Below are 22,270 nucleotides of genomic sequence, written 5' to 3' on the forward strand. Positions count from 1 at the left end.
TGGTCCTTAGCGCACCAAATCTTGTAACAAGCACTTCTTGAAAGTTTGGTATCAAATTAATTTTCACATCTTTCAATAAAATAACTTTATAAAATCTTGTTCATGAGTCGGTAACTTTAGGAATCTATTTGTGACCAATAGTTAATAGAGGATTAATCATTTTGATGAAATATAATCCAACTATGCAAAAGGCTAATCTAAAATGATCGAGTGAAGTAGCATGGATAAATTCCTCATTTTTCTAACAAATAATTGAAACGATTAGCACTTTCTTACTAGATCATGGAAATTGAATAATAGACTTGGCCAATAATATCCTACACTAATGATCTTTATTGTGGTGGTCTATGTTGAGAAATGACCACCTAAAGTCCCATAATGTATTTCATGAAGTCCCATAATATACTTCATAACCCATGGTTGTTATACATCAACTTCCTCATCTATATAATCATCAAGGAATGTTCATTATATGATATATTAAGCACTTGTATTATGCAACAATAGCTAGTGTAATCTTCAAATATAATCTTGATTGTATTAAATCTTGCTTAAGGAGTCTATGATCTATATAAGTTCATCCTCTTCCTCTATTATTTGGTCTTCCTCTTTCTCTACCTCATCCTCTATTATTAGTAGAAGATTCACGTTACGATTTAGTAATGTGAGAGGGAGAAGATTCATACTTTTCTTCAATTTATTATGAAAGACTAGAAAGTTTGCACAAATTTTTTTGTAGAACATCACATATCCTTCTCATGAGATTGCAAAGACCCAATCAACTCTACAACTTTGGAAGTGGTTAGATCTTTACTTTCTTCAGTGCCTATTACTATTGAATCAGAGAGGAAGAGATCTGGGAATTTTTCTTACATTTTTTTGTTCTAATATTGTTTTCCCTTTGATACCTTGAATCCTAATAATAAATTCATGAATGGACTCAACTTCCTTCATCCTTAAATTTTCAAAATGCTTGAACAAATAAAAGTCTTACTGATCTAATGTTTTATGTTCCTTTATATGTAATTTGAGGGCCGCCTATTCATCCTTTGATATCAAAATACAAATTCAAGGGCAAAATTAAACATCTAATATAAATTTAATTATGAAAAGAGCTTTGTTGTCCTTCCTTTTTTCTTCTTTCAATTGATTTTTGTTGATTTGGTGTCAGTGGATTCAATGCATTTTGACTATAGGAGTTGTGTATCCCACTTCCACTGATTCCTAGGGTTCTTGGGATGATAGTTGGGTAATCATTTTGATATACCAATAATTATAGTTGTATCTAGTAAATAGCAAAAACAAAAATGATAAGTTACTACTATTAGCCATTTAGAGATTAATATTTCTCTAACCTTGCTACACGCACAATAAAAAAATTCTACAACCTACTCTACTACTAGTTGAAAGATTATAAATTTAAAACAATCAAATCATAGAAAAAGGAAAAATTATTCAATTTAAAAAATCTACATATATTATCTTTGCATATAAAAATTGAAAAAATCTATATATAGAGGAGGGGGCCGGTAGTTGTACAGTGTCCAGTAGTTCTACACCACTTGTGCTTATAATAACTAGTCTTGCCATGTATTTATATTATATATTGTAAATAAATAATTCACATGTAAATAAAATTTTTACCAAATATTAGTCAAAATAAGTCAATACTTGAACACATGAGAGCCTATAAATGCTACATAAAAAAAAATAAATACATTCATTAACAAGCGAAATAAATAATATTTTATTTCAAATAAAATATCACAGCTATCCACTATAATTGTATCATTTATAAAATAAGTGCTCACTTCAACAACTAATGTTATCATAGTGAAAAAATATTATTCTTATGTGTACAACTATTAGGGTAGCAATGTACATGCATTGGAGTAATTCACATTAACAAATTGTCTTATCACAAATTTAAAAGGTGAGTACAATTATTATCTTGTATTCAAATGTTTTTTATGTTCAACTATTGGTCCTTTTGTGTCAATATGAAAGAGAGAGATAACAAACATTTATGATTATTAATAGGTATTTGGTCCATTTAAGTTTTCATTAATAAAAGTGGGATATGTTGTACCATTACATATCCATTTAAGTTGTATATAATTAGTATTTTACATATAAATACAATATTCTACTATTAACAAATTTATTCAACTACTAGAAACTTTTAGATTTGTTTTAACTAGAAGATATCTTTTTTTTTTCATTAATCTATTTAAATAAATATTATATTACAATATTATAATTAATAATGACTTAATATTTATTATAATATTGTAATTAATATTAAATTATTATAAAGATATGATAATATTATAATGTTTCATATATTCTTTTATTATATTTTTATATTCCCTTTAAATATTTTGAAAAGAAAAAAACTTAAATTACAAATTTATTATGTGACTATAATAAGTAAAACATTTAAGTTTTATAATAATGATTTTTTAATAAAAAATTCTAAGATAACTTTAACAATGGCAATTAATATATGTTTAGATTGAAATTAAGATATGCTATTAAAACAAAGATTTTATAATTGTCATTATATTTATTCATCATTATTGTTCAAATATTTAGAATAATACAAAATAAAATAATAAAGAAAATAAGTAAATGATATCAATAATATATAATTTTTAAAATTATAATTATAATATAATAAAATTAAAGTACTACATTGTCCTATAAGAAATAGAATGATACTTATGTGCGTTATAATGTACCAACATTTTAGTAATACATGTACAAATGTATATGATGATTATAATAATTTTTTCAAGATAATTTTAATAATTAAAAATTAATATCTAATTATATTTAAAATATTAGAAATTTAATATTTATCATAATCTCTCTTCAAATATATTGATTTATAATATAAAAATTTACAAAATGTATAATAACATATTATAAGATTCACTCTACCTACTACCTAAGTGCTTGTGGGAGAATTGCCACTCTTTGGAACCCTGCTTTTTTTGAAGGCTCACTGATTCACTCTAAGGCTCTGATTGGGAATCAAAGGAATGACCTTTGGATGTTTGTGGGAGATTTTGATTCCCCTTTGTACCCTTCTAAGAAAGCTAGTGGTTGTGAGGACTACTCGGACAATATGACTGATCTTGTTGATTTCATCTCCTCCTCTGGTTTGATGGACATTAACCTCAATGATTTTAAGTTCAGTTGATTTTAAGTTCACTTGGTCTAACTGGCGTCATGGGAACCATTTGATTTTGGATAGGGTGTTGGTTTATACTAATTGGGTTTTATAGGGTAAAAGTCAACTCAGGTTGGTAAGTAGGGCGAGTCAACAGGGTTGTGAGAGGGGACGAAAATAGGGATGAGGGGCTCGGAGGCCAAGGGTGTACGATTGGGCACGAGAGGGTTAGCAACAATAGGAGAGGGACCGAGATTTGTGGACAACACGTCTTTAGGGATCTCAATAATAGGAGGGGGAGGTTGCATATTATTAACATTTTTAGGGTTTACAAAAGTTTCACCAAATTATGCATTTGCTTCCTACAACTGATAATTAGGCAATATTTGCAAATATGCCCTTCTTTTTTGCAGAGAAAACAAGCATTTAATCCTCCAAGTATTTCAATCGGGCAGATGAATGTGTCTCCATTAATATCTAGGTTTAAACATGGTGGAATGTCGATTTCGAGCTTGATTGAGACAAGCATTCTTGCATCTAAGTTGGGCACCAATCTAGCAGATTCATCAACCCTAATGATTTTACCAAAAGGTGCCATTATTTGGGGAAGAAAATGCCACAAAAAGGGAGGGACATCCTTGAGGATGACCCATCTGGGAGAGGATAGTGTGAGGAATTCCTCATTAACTGCCTCTGGAGTCCAGGCTAGGACTCAAAAAGATGTATTTCCAACCATCCAGTACTGGTGTTTACGAGCTTCCAACTGGGCTTCATGCGTGTTGAAGAAAATGAGAAAGAGACCTCTCTGAACTTGTCTACAAAATGTAATTTTAAGCCCTAGTTTAAGATTCCATAAATTATGAAACCAGTCGTCTATGAATTTTCTAGGTGGGCATTTTTTAGCATTAACACAGGCAAAAAAGATAGCAGTGTCACTTAATCTATGTTTTTCTAAAATAATTTCATCCAACATTTCAGAGTTCGGAGAAATGTAGAAAGAGCCCGAGGAATTGCAAGGGAGCTTACCGTCTTGACTGGGTCCTTCACCTGTTGGAGTCTTCAGGAAGTGCGTCGTTGAGCGGACTCCATCTGTAGTCTAGGCAATGGTCTCAACGAAGGACTTAGCTAGGGCTAGTAATGTCTATGGTGAGGGTTTAGGATTACTAATATCTCCGTCTGACTCCGGCTCCATTGGAAACCAAGGTTAGATCCACACGGGGGAGGGCCAGTGGGTGAAGTTAATCGCAATAAATATTTGCAGAGCAGAATAAATGAAAACACGAAATGCAAATAGCAAGTTGGTGAAGAAGGATATGCAAACTAAGTGGAGGAGATTAACTCCTCCATGTAGACGTCATGGATGTCGCGTCTGCCCCTGCGAGCCTTGATCCGGCTTCCACCCTCAGCGCTTTGATTTTCTCACAGAAATAGTTCTCAGAAATCTGGTGGTGTTCGAAGCTTCTGCGACTCCTGGTGCTTTGATTTTCACTCGGAGGAGCATTGGATCGGTTGTAGCATCTTCGGTTTCAAGCCTTGCCTCCACAGGGAACTGCAACTTCTCACCTTCCAGGGCCTATCAAAAATATTTTTGCGCACCTCCCGCACTCTGGGTCATCCCTTGCGTTTCTTTTCCTATCACTTTCGTATTATTCTTTTTGTTTGCTAGTAGACCCGATCCTTTCTCTTTCTTCTTTTTGCGGAGTCTAGAGTGGTTATCTTCATATTTTTTTTCTCTGATTTATAATATTAAAATTTATTCAATGTATAATAACACACTATAATATAATTATGCTTAGAAGTAACACTACACTAGTACCCCCAAAAAAAACCTAAGATATTTTGGAGGAAAATAGATGGCCTCATTTATCCTTAATTGTATCATTTGCCACTACAAAATCCCTATATTCATTAGCATTGATAATGGATGACCTTTTAAGAATCGGGATGTAAAAAAACTCCATGGAAAGTTCCAAATCCAATGCTGTTTCTCCACATGTTACTACCCGCAAGGCAATGACCAGGCTGAGGCTTCCAACAAAAAAATCTTGAAGATATTAAAGAAGACACTCAATTAAGTTGTTTGTGATTGGTATGTCTAGTTGAACCTTGCTTTATGGGCCTATCAAACAAATATCTGAACACCCACTAGTGCAACACCCTACTCCCTTGTTTATGGATCTGAATCCATCTTTCCCATTGAGGTTGACATGCCATCTTTAAGATTTCAACTAAAGGGATTGATACCCACTAAGGCTTATCGTGTTTCTAGGTTGTAGGAACTTGAGTTGTTGTATGAGCAGTGACAAAAGGCTTTCAATGATCTAAAGGCTTATCATCAATGTATGTCTAGGAACTATAATCATAGAGTCAAGCCTTGTGTCTTTTAGGTTGGTTATCTTATGCTCAAAGAGAACCCCCAAAATCAACAAGATCAAGAAAAGAAGGGAAAATTTGAGCCCAACTAGTTAGGTCCCTATGTTATTATGGTTGCTTATGGTTCAGGGGCCTATCAACTATTTACACATGAAGATGAGTTGCCAGATGACCCAATCAATAGTATGCATCATCATAATTTTTATACTTAAGCCTTTCTACAAACCTAAGGCAAGGGGCAAAATTACCAAAAAACAAAAAAATATAGAAAAATATAAAAAATACAGAAAAAAAATCAAGTACAAACAAATCATATCATCAGAAAAAGTGCAATAAAAGAAAGTAGTGAAAACTTGGTGACAAGCGCTACTTGTGATAAATCAACCCTTCTATCTATTTGGATTATAGGTTCTCATCCATAACCGTAGTTATTATAAATACCCATAATAAAATCTCTTCAATAGCCATTTTTCTATTTATATACTTGTACCTATTCATAATAATGATAATCCTACTCATATCTTATCCATAGCCTATCCATTTCCCAATGTGTATATCCTACCAATAAAATCCTACCATGCCTTGTGAGCTAGTGTCTCCATGCACCTATCTTATCCATTCCATAATAAACTCTCATCCACCTATCCACATTTCTTACATCCATAATAAATCAATCATTTGTAGACCAAAGGAAAACCCTTGACGTGGTTACAAAATGGAATCTTGAATGTCACACTTAAGAGGATAAAAATTTAGATTTTGATATATATTATTAGACAACAAGCGTCATAATAGCGAGATTTACAACAAAATAGTGACATGAATCATTGAACATTGACATGGAACAAAAAAATGACTATTTACATTAGAAACACCAAACATGGATGATCATATTTGTTTAAATAAGAAAACATATCTATGGCATAGAAGGTTCAATGTTTGTGTTTTTTTTTTCTTTTTTGTTTGTTGATGCAAGGGATACTTAGGTCGTCTTGGTCTCATTATACCTCGACGCTTAGATTAACTTGCTAAATCAAAATCCATGTAAGAAACTCAAGTCATACTAGTTTAATTATACCTAGGTGCTTGTATTTTCTTATAATATTTTTAAAAGCTCAATGGTGGAAAAGTGCTATCATAATATGCTTAAAAAGATGATTATTTAAGCATTTAGATAGAAATTGTATTTCATTATTATCCATTATTGAAATTTCATTGAACATCATTCATAAGGCTATTCTTTCATCATGTTATATGATCAATGGTTGTTATGTGAATTAATTGATTGAGTATTCTTGGACAAACTAAAGAAAAATTGCATCATTTTCATCATTTAGATTCATTCATATTTATCCATTTTTTTAATTTTTTTTTAAAACCCAGTGGTATCCCCGCAACCCAGCCCAGCGTCTCCCCTCGCCTTACCTTGGTCTTATGGATGCCAAGTTGGGGTTAAAGGAAAGGCGAGTTGAGCCGAGACTAGTCCATTGGACGTGCGGAGGCCACCCGCAAGCCCCAAATACCAACATGATAGATTTATCCATTGTTAATATCATCAAATTATCATGTACATAATCATAATTAAAATGTATATATAACATTATAGATATATCCATCATGTATCCATTTTATCAGCCATCAAATAATTTTTCATATCCATACATTAATATATCATTTAGATATTCCATATGTATATAGCATCAATAAGTCACATCGTACATTATTCATCAATAAGAATATCATAACCATTACATTTCTAAAAACATCATCACATACATAAGCATCTGAATAGAACATTAAATAGACATCATTTCACATTATAAAACATCATAGGCATGAATAGGAATCATTATAAGCATGTAACTACAGAAATACTAAGAATTCATTATGCATATAGTCAATTAGAGTACATCATTATAGATTAAAATTATCAACATCATATGACATCATGAGTAGGATAATTATTATAGATGAGCATATAGGAAATCAAAACATCATACCATCATAAATCATCATATTAGTGTCCATAATCATGGTAGAATAAAATGCCATCATCTAGATCATCATAAACATCATCATAAGTATCATCATAGTAATCATCATAAAACATATGAATGGAAAAATCAAATAAAAACACATATAGGGTCCAATATCCATCTGCATATCATCATTAAATCATAAAAATATCCAAGTATACAATGATATCAAAATCAGAAATGTCTAGTCAGATATAGTACATCAAAATCACAATCAAGACTCAAATCAAGTGGCACTACCTCAAGAAGGTGTGGGTTTAGGTTGATCAACTCCACTCACCCCTCTTGCTCCAGATGGCCCTCCTCCTAGATCACCTTGAGGAGGTCCCATAATCCCTATGTTAGACTTGTGTGAATATTGTCAGTTTTGTCATTGATGTCAAACCAATTATTCAGTTTGGTCTGAATGGTGTATGAAAATTGTATGTGCAGATGATGTATGCAGATTTGGTATTATTGGGATATAGTGCAGGAAAGTGTAGATGATCTGTTGGAGTCACTTTCGAAAGACCTTCATATTTTGATTTATGCTTTTGTGGTCTCAGTATTTGTTATTTGTTTCAGAATTAGCTATTTCAACATAGATAAAAATTATCAACATCATACGACATCATGAGTAGGATAATTATTATAGATGAGCATATAGGAAATCATAACATCATAAATCATCATATTAGTGTCCATAATCATGGTAGAATAAAATGCCATCATCTTGATCATCATAAACATCATCATAAATATCATCATAGGAATCATCATAAAACATATGATTGGAAAAATCAAATAAAAACACATGTAGGGTCCAATCTCCATCTGCATATCATCATTAAATCATAAAAATGTCCAAGTATACAATGATATCAAAATCAGAAATGTCTAGTCAGATATAGTACATCAAAATCACAATCAAGACTCAAATCAAGTGGCACTACCTCAAGAAGGTGTGGGTTTAGGTTGATCAACTCCACTCACCCCTCTTGCTCCAGATGGCCCTCCTCCTAGATCACCTTGAGGAGGTCCCATAATCCCTATGTTAGACTTGTGTGAATATTGTCAGTTTTGTCATTGATGTCAAACCAATTATTCAGTTTGGTCTGAATGGTGTATGAAAATTGTATGTGCAGATGATGTATGCAGATTTGGTATTATTGGGATATAGTGCAGGAAAGTGTAGATGATCTGTTGGAGTCACTTTCGAAAGACCTTCATATTTTGATTTATGCTTTTGTGGTCTCAGTATTTGTTATTTGTTTCAGAATTAGCTATTTCAACATAGATAAAAATTATCAACATCATACGACATCATGAGTAGGATAATTATTATAGATGAGCATATAGGAAATCATAACATCATAAATCATCATATTAGTGTCCATAATCATGGTAGAATAAAATTCCATCATCTTGATCATCATAAACATCATCATAAATATCATCATAGGAATCATCATAAAACATATGATTGGAAAAATCAAATAAAAACACATGTAGGGTCCAATCTCCATCTGCATATCATCATTAAATCATAAAAATGTCCAAGTATACAATGATATCAAAATCATAAATGTCTAGTCAAATATAGTACATCAGAATCACAATCAAGTCTCAAATCAAGTGACACTACCTCAAGAAGGTGCGGGTTTAGGTTGATCAACTCCACTCGCCCCTCCTGCTCTAGATGGCCCTCTAGCTAGATCACCTTGAGGAGGTCTCATAATCCCTATGTTAGACTTGTGTGAATATTGTCAGTTTTGTCATTGATGTCAAACTAGTTATTTAGTTTGGTCCGAATGGTGTATGAAAATGGTATGTGGAGATGATGTATGCAGTTTTGGTATTATTGGGATATAGTGCAGGAAAGTGTAGATGATCTATTGGAGTCACTTTCAAAAGACCTTCATCTTTTGATTTATGCTTATTGTGGTCTTAATATCTGTTATTTGTTTTGGTATTAGCTATTTCAGTTATTACAATTGTATCTTTCATGTTTTGTGGTTAGGTATCTATGGTATGTGTAGTACTTGTGTTTTTTTATTTTGGAGTTGCTAGGCCTAGATCTTTGTGGTTTTGGGTCAATATTTATTGGTCTGATTGACCCCTCTTTTATTCTGGTAATTAAGGTATATTCATTGGTTAATGAATTGTGTAAAGCAAGCATTTAGATATCTTGCATAGGCTAACTCAATTATCATATTTTTGGTTAAGGCTTTATTGGATAACGTGTTGATCTGAGCAGCATATTACTTGTTCTTGGTGGACATATTATCCTGACATGTAAGGTTTTTTCTACATATATAGAACTGTATGAATGCATGGATGAGTAATAAGATATGAGTGGTAAGTAGTATATGAAGTGCGAGTTATAGACAACCAAGTCGTTGGAGTAGAATCAGAGTGCATAACAGTGTTGTAGTAATCCTTCACCAGATCTGCTATAGGTGTTTGTGGATAGTAGTCGAAAGATATTTTACAAGATCTTCTATAGTTTTTTCGTTTTGCGATCTAAGCTTAACAGGGAACTTATTTCATGCAATTGGAGATGCAACTTTCTTTAGTTCATTTATTATTTTTGCAATGAGCATTCTGATAGTAAGTCGGCTTTGTAATCTTGCAGTGAGCATTTTGATAGTGAGCCAACCGACAATGAGCCACCCATTTTATAAACACCATATAACTAGTTATATTATCCTGAGAGTTAACACTCTGTGATTTTTCCCATTTGGATTTTCCACATATAAAATATAGTGTTCCATTTGTGGTTGTGTTTTCATATTTATTCTACATTTGTTGTGTTATGTTTTATTTGCTTAATTGGTGGTATTTGGTACATTTTAAAAAGGTCTTAATTTTTGGAGAAATTTTTTAATTGGTGAGAATACTGATCCCCGTCCCACTCTGTCTCAATATTTTGGTCCTTTCAACTAATCCAATAATTGGTATAAGATCCTTGGTCCCTTTCTTGAAGGCTTAAACTCTTGAGGGAGATCCTTGTTAGTTAAATCATGGCACCTATGTGTATGACAAGAAAATTTTAGTTTGATGAAGACTTGTAGATAGCTCTTGAAGATCCTCAAATTGTTCAATCATAGAATGAGGAGTTGAAAGCAAATGTGAAAGTAGTAAATGAATGTGTGTGCGGAAGATAACAAAGAAAAACCAAAAATTCAAGCTAAGGCATATGAAAGTTAACAATCAGTTGAAGTAGGCGAATGAGAGTGTTCAAGATCGAATGCAAAATATTGAGGAGAAAAATAAGATAGAGAAAACCATGGAAGAATAAATCAAGCTAAAGACTAAAGAATGTGAGAAGCTAGAGGAAGAAGTGAAGAAGCTAAAGTCGGAGAATAAGGTTCTTGATAGTAGTAAGCTTTTGGAAGAATTAAAAAAAATCCAAAAAGCTCATTTGGATAGGACTGGACTTGGATTTCAATCTGGGGAATGTTCAAATTAGGTTGACAAAGACAAAGGTAAAGAGGTTAAGACAAAAGTAGAGAAGAAATCAAAAGATGTAAGCAAGATCCAAAACCAGAGTACTAATGGAAAAAAGTCATGGGTTCGTCAATCGAATGCACAAAGGTACCCATCATTTAACAACTATTATTTTTAATGCAATAAATTTGTTCGTAAGGCTACAAGCTATAGAAGTATTCAGTGTTATAACTGCAAGAGGTTTGGTCATAAAGAAAATCACTATAAAAATCATAATCCAGCTAGAGAAAACTAATTTCATGGATATTGTCATATATGAAATGGTTACGGTCAAAAAGATAATCAGTGCAGATCAAGAACTGTTCTGGAAAAATTCCTTAAATAAGAACATTAGTTGTTACAAGTGCAAGCAATGTAGACACTATGCTAATAAGGGAAAAAATGGAAATATGGAGAGATTTGCTAAGAAAAATATAATGAAGGATATTTAATCAAAGAAAAAGGAATTTTTGTTTTGAAGAAAGAATGAAGTGGGTAATGAAAGCAAGTATAGTGTATCAGAATCTAGTGCAAGCACCTCTTCCTTTGGTGTCTAAGCACATTGCTTCAGCTCAAAGGGAAAATTTGAAAGAAAAATTTGGGAAAATATCCCAAATTTGCTAAACCATGAGACTACCATATTTTATAATCTCTTTTGGAATAGAACATTCTAAATTGGGTGTCTCATTCCCAAATAGGCATGTGTCCTTAGGGACACATTTCATTTACTTACATGACACATTCCCTTCTTAGGGACACTTATCTTCCTCTCATCCCTCTCCAGCTCTCCCTTTAGCCTATTTACATCTCCCATTTTCCTTCCTTATTCTTCCACTTTTCATTTTCATACCTCCATAATGCATAATTGTTCATCCATTTCCATTTTCATAACCTCATATTGCAAAAATATTTTCTCATCTTTTACTCATCCACATGCATTTAGCATAGCATTTTAAATCACATCTTTCTTAGTTTCCATCTTGCATTCACTACCATGGAGCAAAATCGGGTATCTACCATTCAACGGGAACACATCAAATCAAGGGACAATCAAATCAAAGGATAAATCTAGAGTTCTCATTTTAATTTCTATTAGGTTGTTTATCTAATTTTCCCTCTTAATCGTCCTAGTCTTGAGTGTTTGAATGGATTTTGTGTAGTTAGATTGTTAAATAGCTTTAATTTCATTTGCACATTTTCACTCAGACAATTTTATTTTAATAATAAAAAATATTTTTTCTTATCAAATAAGTTTTAAAAGATATTTATTTAATTTTAAATTTTCCTACATTTCGTTGTGAGATCGTTTATTTCTTTATTGGTAGATATTCTAGGAATTCATGGCAGTGGAGTGCAGTGTGTGGCATTTACAATGCAGACCTACAATGCAAGATCTAGAAAGTTGTGAGATAAAGGTACATCACTACAAAATAAGTTTGGATAATATATCTTTATAAGATTGGACATATCAGATAGAAATAAATTAAGTATATTTTTGAAAAAAAAAAGCAATTTTCTACTGTTTGTGTGCAATGTGAACCAATAAAAACAAAGAAAAATGATTTTTATAATTATTTAATTTAAAAAATTGATTAAGAATATAGAATAATTTTAAAATTTTGTAATTCTATATGATGATTGGATAAATAAGTGGAAACAATTCAATGCAAAACCCTTCATAATAAGACACACCTAGATTTACATTGAGTGATCCTAAAGTATTTAAAAAATCTTTCGTTTGCTAGGTAGTCTATCCCACACTTCCATATAATGTGTAAGCTTAAATATAATACTTAAGATTTTAAGTACTTATCAGTATAATAAACCAGGAAAAAGCATTATGGCATTAATAAGGGTAAATCCCATTTTTAACATAGGTGTCTTTAATAAAGTTGAACCTAAGGTTGTTCAAATATCATAGTAAAAGATATTAAGGAACTTGCGTACCTTTCAAATTGAATGAGGAATTAAAGGAGGTAAAATGAATGGTGGAAAAATAGGCACTAAGACAAGTTGACCCCTTTAAAAAAAACGCTCCTCGACTCTTCTCCTTCTAAGGGAACACTTTGATATTAATTATTTTTGAAAGAAATCAATCCTCGTATCTAGATAGAGAATTATCATACAATATAGAAATTTCTATTATATTATTGGTAATTTTATTCCACAACATTTAAGACAATTAAATTTATAATTAAGATTTATTCTGGAGAAATTTATTTTTATGTTTATATAGATCAGCACCACACAATATAAAAATTTGTAATATTATTTTTCAAAACTATAGGGTGTACACCATCTACTATAAAAATTAAGGAAGGGCAAACATTTATTTATAAATAATATTTTAGATTGTTAAGTTCAAAGACATAATTGATTACACAATTTTACCTAGAGATTCATTATTATACCTCCCTCTCTTTTTCCTTTAAAGAAATCAATGTGAACTTATGCCCATCATTTTGAATAGTAAGTAGCATTCTTCTACAGTCATGAATAGCTCCTCTATCATAATGCCAAGGCTTTCCCAACAAGACATGACAGACACTCATAGATACAATATCACATAGAAATTCATCTCTAAAAGCCCTAATGTTGAAACTTACCAAACACTTTTCCTTTACCTCTATCTTTTGATCATCTTGTAGCCAACTCACCTCATAAGGAAAAGGATTCTTAAGCCTCTTCAATCCAAGCTTCACAACCATCTTCTCATATACTAAATTATCAATACTCCCACTATTTACAATGACCTTGCATCACTTACCACCTAATTTGCATACAGTCCAGAAAATACTCTTCCTCTGAGTAGATCCGGTATCCTTTCTTCTGAACATAATGGATTCTCCTTGCTCTAGTGCAAAGTCAAATCTGGTACCATCTGGTTCCTCACTTGCCACACAACTTCTTGACATTCCTTGCTTACATTTATAGAATCTATGTCTGGTTTCTCCACACTTGAAACATTTGCCAGGAAATTATCTACCGGTACTGCTGATACCTTTCCTTGGTGTCTTTTATTCCAGTTCTTTGCTCCACTTAGGTTTTGACTCCTCTTCTTCAACGGGTTTCTTCATACTGTTAAGCTTCTTCAACTATGGAAACCTTCAACATACTCATCTCATCTCAATGTTAAAAGCAAGTTCATTGATGTACCTCACCACCTTTTCTCTATCGATCTCTCTATGTCCAGATCTCATCACAACCTTGTATAATTCCTCAGTATATTCCTTCACAATCATGTTTCTCTGTTTTGGGTTCTACAACTTCTTGAACAATTCCAATTCATAGTCTCCCGGTATGAACTTGGTCTTCAATCTTGCAACCATCTATCTCCACCGGGTGATCTTTAAATCATCATTCTCCACTCAAGGTATTCCTCCAACTCTCAGATCCAATCGATCAGATCCTCCGAGTTCAGCATTGTGAAAAATTTGGAAACCTCAACTTTATGAACTTTATGAACTTTACTTGCTTGTGCCACTGCTCTTAGGAATATTTCCTCTCTTTCATCTTCTAGTACTTTAGCTTCCTCAATCTCTTTGCTGACTTCGTCATATTCATCCTCAGAATCAGGGTTTCTCTCCAAACCATCCCAGGTATTTGAAATCTTATTCCTTAATTCAATCTTGAAGTCTTCCCTCATTTTCTCCACCCTTTGGGGGCTTGTCCTCCTTGGTGGCATCTCTTCTTCCACTCCGTTGAACTGCCTCAAACCAACAATCTGACTATTGGTTTCAATTGCCTGCCCTCAGTGACCTATTGAACACACACACAACCTGCCTCCAATCGGTGATCTATCCACCTCAAGGAATCTGTCAATGTTTACAAATAATTCTTCCACTAGCCAGTCCATAACTAGCTCTAATACCACTTGGTGTAGCCATAACTAGGAAAAACCCTCAAAAGAGTCAACCAACTTATGTAGCAAGAGAGACACAACAAACACAACAAGAAAATATAATAATTTCACATAAATAGATCATTTAAAGCCTTAGAGCTTCTGGCCATCATCCGTGTATCATCATATTATCATCAAAGAACATTTGGTAATTAACCAGTTACATGCAGGCTTCAAGCTAGATACAATCCAATCGGGACTCTAAGAATCAACCAGATCACAACGTGCAAATATCAATCCTTATTCTAAGTTTTACTTTCTCTTCCCCCTAGAAATGGTACATAACATCATATTTATACTCACTGGAACATGAAACATTCACCAATACAAGAAAATGAAACATGTAATTAGGTCAACCCTAAGAATTAGGTAAATCTTTCTAGAAAATAACAACCAAGTGATGTGGTTCAGTAGGAAGGTCGGCCACACACCAAAGAGCATCGAACAAGGCCCAAGATTGTTCCACATGCCAAAAATCATGTCGGTAATGAAGAAAAACCAACGGGTAAGAACAAAAACTATCTCAGAACCCAGAAACACTCAATCAGAAGCCATATATATCTGGAAAAGAACCCAAATAAACTGAAAATATTGAATCAAGCACATGAAACCATCTAGAAAATAAAAAATAAGATCTGCCATGAAGTACAAGCAACTCTCGGTAGCAACCAGTAAGAACACAAAAAACTGCACAAAGAACTAAATAAGAACAAAATTGAAAGGAAATATTTTTGGTTGATGCCAGATTGCTCATCGACCAAGGATGCTCCTGCATCACTTTAACTTTAGGTTCTAAATCATGTCTCTCTTTTTTCCTTTTATTTCCTTTTAGAGGTCTTCTTCTCAATTTTTATAGTCTTAATAAGGGTTCCAGGCAAACTCAATATTACCAATGGTAGGATAAATGCAAATCTTATCCTTGTTTAACCAAATGCCTCAAAAACTCTCTGCAAAACAACATCCTCAAATAGTTTATCCATTCTTTTATCATGTCCTTTCTGAATTTTCTCTTCCCCTATCCTTTCTTCAATTTCTTCCACTATACCAAAACTAAACTTCCTCTTCATAAATGTCATAACGAAGCTCAAAATCCATATTATTTTGGGTTCTACTGCTAGAATATAAAAGTTGTCCCTACTTACTAGAAACGTGACTGCGTCTTTGTATTTCCAAACCACAAATGGAGGAAATCTTTGTACCTTTTGCATTGTGTCATATTTTTTTAACATGCTAGAGAATATGCTATTGTATGCCTTGTTATCTATTTTGAACTCTATAATGTTTTCTTTGATTTGTAATTCAATAGGAGATGAACTTCCCTAAACACAATTATCTTTTTCCTAAAGTTCATTCATAAACATGAAATTTAAAAAAATAATCAAGGAGCCATATTTGAATTCATATTTACTCACCTTGGTCCTTTTAAGATTAACTAGTAGCTACTACCTCATCATCTCACTCAAGTAAAAATTCTCTTCAACAACTACAATTTGATGTTCAATATGAATTTCAATTGTGTTCCTTTAATACATACTTACTCACCTTAGTCCATTTAAGATTATCTAGTATAAACAAGGACATGGATACCCGATGGAGATAGGAAACCACCCGACCATGTGGAACCTGAAGTCCCACCCCCCATGCTAGGAGATAGACATATGGCCCTCAAAAAAATAGGGAGCCAAAGGAGGGAAACTACCTATACCCATGGGTTAACATACAAGGGAACTCAAGGATACAATTTACACAAGGGCCATTTTAGGGACTTACTAGCAAACTCACAAGGGTAGAACACTATACTTGCCTAATGGTTCTATACAAGTGACATAGGTGTAAGACATCAAAATGCATCAAAATATGATTCATAATAGTCCATATATACCCATGAATAGTAACAACATCACATATATAAGTAATCCAATCCAAGTCCATTTTTAGGTACACATTCCATCTTGAATCCATCCAAAAAACAACTCAAAGCATCAAGAGGTCATAAAATACCTCACAAGACATCAATAACATTTATCACATAAATAAAATAGGTCCATATACATTCTTTAAACAACATCATAAACTAAAAATTCAAGTAATCACCTCCTAACCTCATAAAACTCATCACAATTTTATGAAACTGGAGGGAAACAATAATAAAACCATATAGGACCAAATTATACTCGAAAAACCCTCCGTAAACAATAATTATAGATGCAAAAGGGAAACGATCTCATTTAATGAGTTTTCCAAACATATCTCCAAAACCAACCGTTAAAAATATCAAAATGGAGGAAGGCAAAAGGAACATCCATAAGCCAATCAAAGAAAAACAATGTCATCATTTAAAAAAAAAATGAATACACAAAAAATGACATGAAAATACCTCAAAAATATTCCATTCCAATATCATTTGAATGAAAGGATAAAAAGTTCAAAAAAAACCCATCTCAAATGAGGAGAAATGAAGGAAAGACACTTGCCCTTCCAATTTATTGACCTAGAAATTTTTTAAGCTAAAGCAAGAGACACAAAGCATCAAGTTCTTGCCATTGGCGCGGTGAGTTTAGACTAGATAAAATTAGAGATAAAGATAAATAGGAAGAAGGAAAGAAATATATAATCACCATTACAATAAATACTATCAAAATATTGAATTGTTTTTAAGATAATATATAATTGCTTTATTTTTAAAATTTGATTTAAATTTAATAATTTTTTTGGGAAAAACAACTATATGTATTTTTGTAAACTATTTATACAATAAACTTCACACAATATAATGCATTAAACAATGAATATTACATGATTAATTCTAAAGGCTCCCTTATGTTCAATCATAGAACCATTTTTAAAGCCTAAAGCAAAAACAGAAACATGATAATTACCTATTAATAAAGGCTTTTATGTTTTACCTTCAATTTGACAACCTTTAGATATCAAAATGTTAATATTTAATAAAAGCATAACTTCAAAATAAGTAAAGAACAAAAAAAAATTAAACTATAACTTTTAGATAAATTTATAAATAAATTTTTTTAAATTATATAATTAACCAAACATATTTAAAATTAAAAAAAATTAAAAATAAATCTGTTATTGCATAATTAGAATTTATCAACAAGCATCTTAAAAAGTAAAATGAAGAAAATAAAAGAATTTAAAATTAAATAATATTATATTTTAATCACACATATTTATATATATATATATATATATATTAAGCATTCTAAAATTCGTTTTAAAAAAATTGATTAAATTAATAACCTACTTTCCCTTTAGATTTATAATTGGCAGTATGTGTGTTTAATAAATTTAATACTTGCTCTTACATTTAAAAGTAGTTGATCATAATGATTTGTTATGTATAAGCCATGGAATCCGAAGTGTCAGTTGTATCTTAATATAGGACGCATATATTCTAGTTCCAAAATACCAGTATGGATTGACTAACATGCGTGTTACTCGCATGCTTTACATCCTCGATTTTGTAATTAACAACTGCAATTGACTAACCTGTCCCAAACACGTTGTACGAAAGGTCCGTTTTGGAGCCAGAATAGACGCAGCCCTTAATATATATGTACGATGAAATCCACTATTACCAATACAGTATTAAATCTCTAGTGCAAACAACCATTGGGTTTGATTTTTTTTGTACGAATGGTTATTGTATTTAAATTGAATCAAATACATAAAGTTGTAAAAAAATAAATTTATAATTGATTTAGTACATTGGTCATATCAATATCATTAATGAAGAGATAAATATGTTATTTTATGGAAAAATAAATAAAAATTCTACCGACTATTTTTTGTCTGAGCCAATAGAAATAAAAAAAATGATATTTTAAAAATGATATTTTTTGTCTGAGCCAATAGAAATAAAATAAATCTTTCTTTGAAATTATTGGCATGCAATACACAAAAGTAGTCTTAGGTTGAAATTAATGGCATACCAGCCAAATGGAATGTCCAGGGTTGGTGACCGACTCAAGGAGTCTTACGTTAAAAGTAGTTTCATGGTATCTAATTAAAAAATTCAAGTGTCCGTGATCATTTATAATTTGAGTTAATTGAAATTACGATTAAGAGAAGTGAAACTATTTAAGAGGAATCAGATCGATTTCAATTTCAAGTCTATACGAGGGGTTAGATCAACTAGTGAGTATGGAGATTCTCTTCTGTCTCATTTCATGCCTGCTGCTTTTCACAAATCATAATGACCTCCACTGTTCAGCGGTGGCAACGCAGAAATTGGGTGAGTGCATTCTTTCAGTATTTCATTTCAAATTTCAATGTTTTATATGAAGGATGCGTATAAAAATTACAATGCTTTTTAAGTTTGGTATGTAATATAGTAATGTGAGTTGTTTTGTGTTTGGCGTTTGCAGAATACCCATATCCTTTTATGACATTTGACGCTGAAAAGGCAGCTGCAAGAACATATGATTACATTGTGATTGGAGGAGGCACAGCAGGGTGTCCTCTCGCTGCAACTCTGTCACAGCACTATTCTGTTCTTTTAGTGGAAAGAGGAGATTCCCCTTATGGAAATCCTGACACTGCAGACAATAAAGGCGTATTCAAGGCTTCGGAGGATCCCAACGAGTTGCCTTATGTCATGCAAGGATTTGTCTCAGAGGAGGGAGTGCGGTCGGTAAGGGGAAGAGTCCTGGGAGGTGGATCAGCCATTAACGCTGGTTTCTACAGCAGGGCAAGTTCAGAATTCATTCGAGAGATGGAGTGGGATGAGAAACTTGTGAATGAGTCGTACGAATGGGTGGAGAAGTTGATGGCCTTCAAACCAGACAAGATTTTCCGTTGGAATTCTGCTGTGAAGGATGCACTTTTGGAATCTGGAGTGCTTCCTTACAATGGGTATACTCTGGATCATTTGGAGGGAACCAAGTTCAGTGCTTCGACCTTTGACAACGAGGGAAGGAGACACACAGCTGCAGATCTTCTGCAATATGCAAATCCAGATAACATTGTGGTTCTTCTGAATGCTACAGCCACCAGAGTCCTCTTTGACTCGTCGTCAGGTACGCTTGCACTTTCACTTTTGTGCTTTCCTTTTTTCAGTATTGGCGTGAGCCCCTCTTTCCCTAAATATTAATCAAATCAGTTTAATGGTTTTAGATATACCTATATTTTGAAAAGAATAATAATTTTATATTGTTAAAAATGTATTAATTAGAATAATAATTCTCTTCACATATAGTTTTAACAATATAATTATATTGTTTGTATTTTTCTTATTTTTTCATTTTTTTTATTTATTCAACTTTACCATTTTCTAAAATTAAATTAAATCTATGCTATTATGACAATATTTTAAGTTACATTAGAATATTAATATTGTCTATAAAACAATGTTGCAGGAATATTGAAGGCTAATGGTGTTGAGTTGATGACTAGCGTTGATAATCTCTTATATCAAGTATTTATCAACTATTTGTCAAAATGGAATGAAGTAATTTTATCAGCGGGAAGTATAGGTAGCCCTCAACTTCTTTTATTAAGTGGAATTGGCCCATTAGAACAACTTGATGAATTGAACATTACTGTATTGTTAGATCTAAACTCGGTAGGGAAAATGATTCAAGATCCCCCATGTACAAGAATCATTTTGAAATCCGCTAAGGCACTTGAATTTGAAACACCACAAGTAGTGGGTATAATAGACAATTCCCATGTCTACATTTGGGGTGGTAGCTATTTTCAGCAAAAAAACTCTATAGATGATCAATATATAGGAGCTATCTTCAGCAAGGTGGCATTTCCCTTATCAAGGGGTGAGCTTCGACTTAGTAGCAAAAATGCCAAAGATAATCCATTTGTAAGATATAATTACTTTTCTTATCCATTTGATGTACAAGAATGTATTCTTGCTATGAAGGTATTGTCAAATATTACCATGACAACTTCAATCCAAGAATTTGCATTTAATACTGGAATTCAATTCATAGGGTCTAAATTGCCGCAAAATATACTGGATAATGATGCCTTGGAAATTTTTTGCAAAGATACCGTAGGAACACTTTGGCATTACCATGGAGGGTGTGAAGTTAATCATGTGATTGACAGAACATTTCAAGTGAAAGGTGTTGATGGTCTAAGGGTTGTGGATAATTCCATTTTCAAGGATAGCCCTGGGACAAATCCACAAGCCACTATCATGATGCTTGGAAGGTATTGTTTGTCCTTTTATATTATATTATATAAAAATAATTTAAATTATAATATTATTAACATTTTTTTAATTGCATATGTGTAGGTATGCAGGAATTCGTATCCTTCAAGAGCGGATGAACATTTGTGAATATTAGACCATTTTCAAATATTTTTATAATAAGATGTCACAAACTTATGTTGTTTATTCGCTATTGACATCAAATAGAATGATTTAATTTCTAATAATTTACTTTTCATATAATGTTTATATTCAATTGTGGTTTAATATATATTAATTTACAAAATTACAAAGCAAAGAAAAAATGAGGGAAAACTTTGATGATAATATTTATGCAAAGATATAGATATAATTACTTCAAAGAAATAGGATTTAAAAAAATACTATTTTCTTCTCTAAATTTTTTTGAAATGAATTATTAGACTACTATATTTTATTAAAAATGATAGAATAAAACATTCACATTTACTATAAGTTGTTGAACACTATCGGATGTTGAGAGGGGGGAGATCAACTTACACTTAAAACTTGATCAGATTTAGCATTCATTATTTCTACCATATCCATGAATGTAAATAATTGAAATCACAAAGACAAACATATATAACACCAAGACTTTTACTTGAAAAACACAAAGAGGAAAAAACCATGGTGAGAATCATACTCACAATATATCTTTGAGATTAATTACAATGTTTTCGCTAACTACAAAGCAACTCATTGCCCCTGAGATCAAATTTTCAGGGTAAGATAGTAAGCTCATTCAAATACAATGAGATCAAAAGATTCAACTAGAAGAGTACTGCATTAAAATGCGGATTATAGTTTAATACTCATCTGAAACAACCTTTACCACTACTATGCAGCACATCAGGAATGTATTTCTGAACCCTTCTCTACATTAGGAATGCAACATATTCCTCCATGCCACTTCTCAAGACTACCCAAATATGAATGTAGGTAAGAACATCTTCAACATTCGATCACCTAGTCTTCTAAGAGCATGACATATAATAAGGATGTACATCCAAAAATACTATTATATAAATCAAATAATCATCTAAGGTATATCCACCATGTACTAGACTAAAGAGTATGACATATTGTTCAATGAAATAGTCACACATAGT

The 22,270-nt window shown here is 32.2% G+C and overlaps 1 protein-coding gene across 1 annotated transcript; it reads left to right on the forward strand.

Moving 5' to 3' along the window:
• The first annotated feature begins 19,069 nt into the window (after positions 1-19,069).
• LOC131871131 ((R)-mandelonitrile lyase-like) lies at positions 19,070-21,367 on the forward strand. Its single transcript, XM_059215924.1, has 4 exons — positions 19,070-19,205; positions 19,339-19,989; positions 20,329-21,139; positions 21,225-21,367. The coding sequence occupies exons 1-4, from the start codon at positions 19,115-19,117 to the stop codon at positions 21,274-21,276; spliced, it is 1,605 nt and encodes a 534-aa protein (XP_059071907.1). The 5' UTR covers positions 19,070-19,114; the 3' UTR covers positions 21,277-21,367.
• Positions 21,368-22,270: the final 903 nt, after the last annotated feature.

The sequence above is a fragment of the Cryptomeria japonica genome, unplaced genomic scaffold (assembly GCF_030272615.1).
Source record: "Cryptomeria japonica unplaced genomic scaffold, Sugi_1.0 HiC_scaffold_373, whole genome shotgun sequence".
Classification (NCBI taxonomy): Eukaryota; Viridiplantae; Streptophyta; class Pinopsida; order Cupressales; family Cupressaceae; genus Cryptomeria; species Cryptomeria japonica.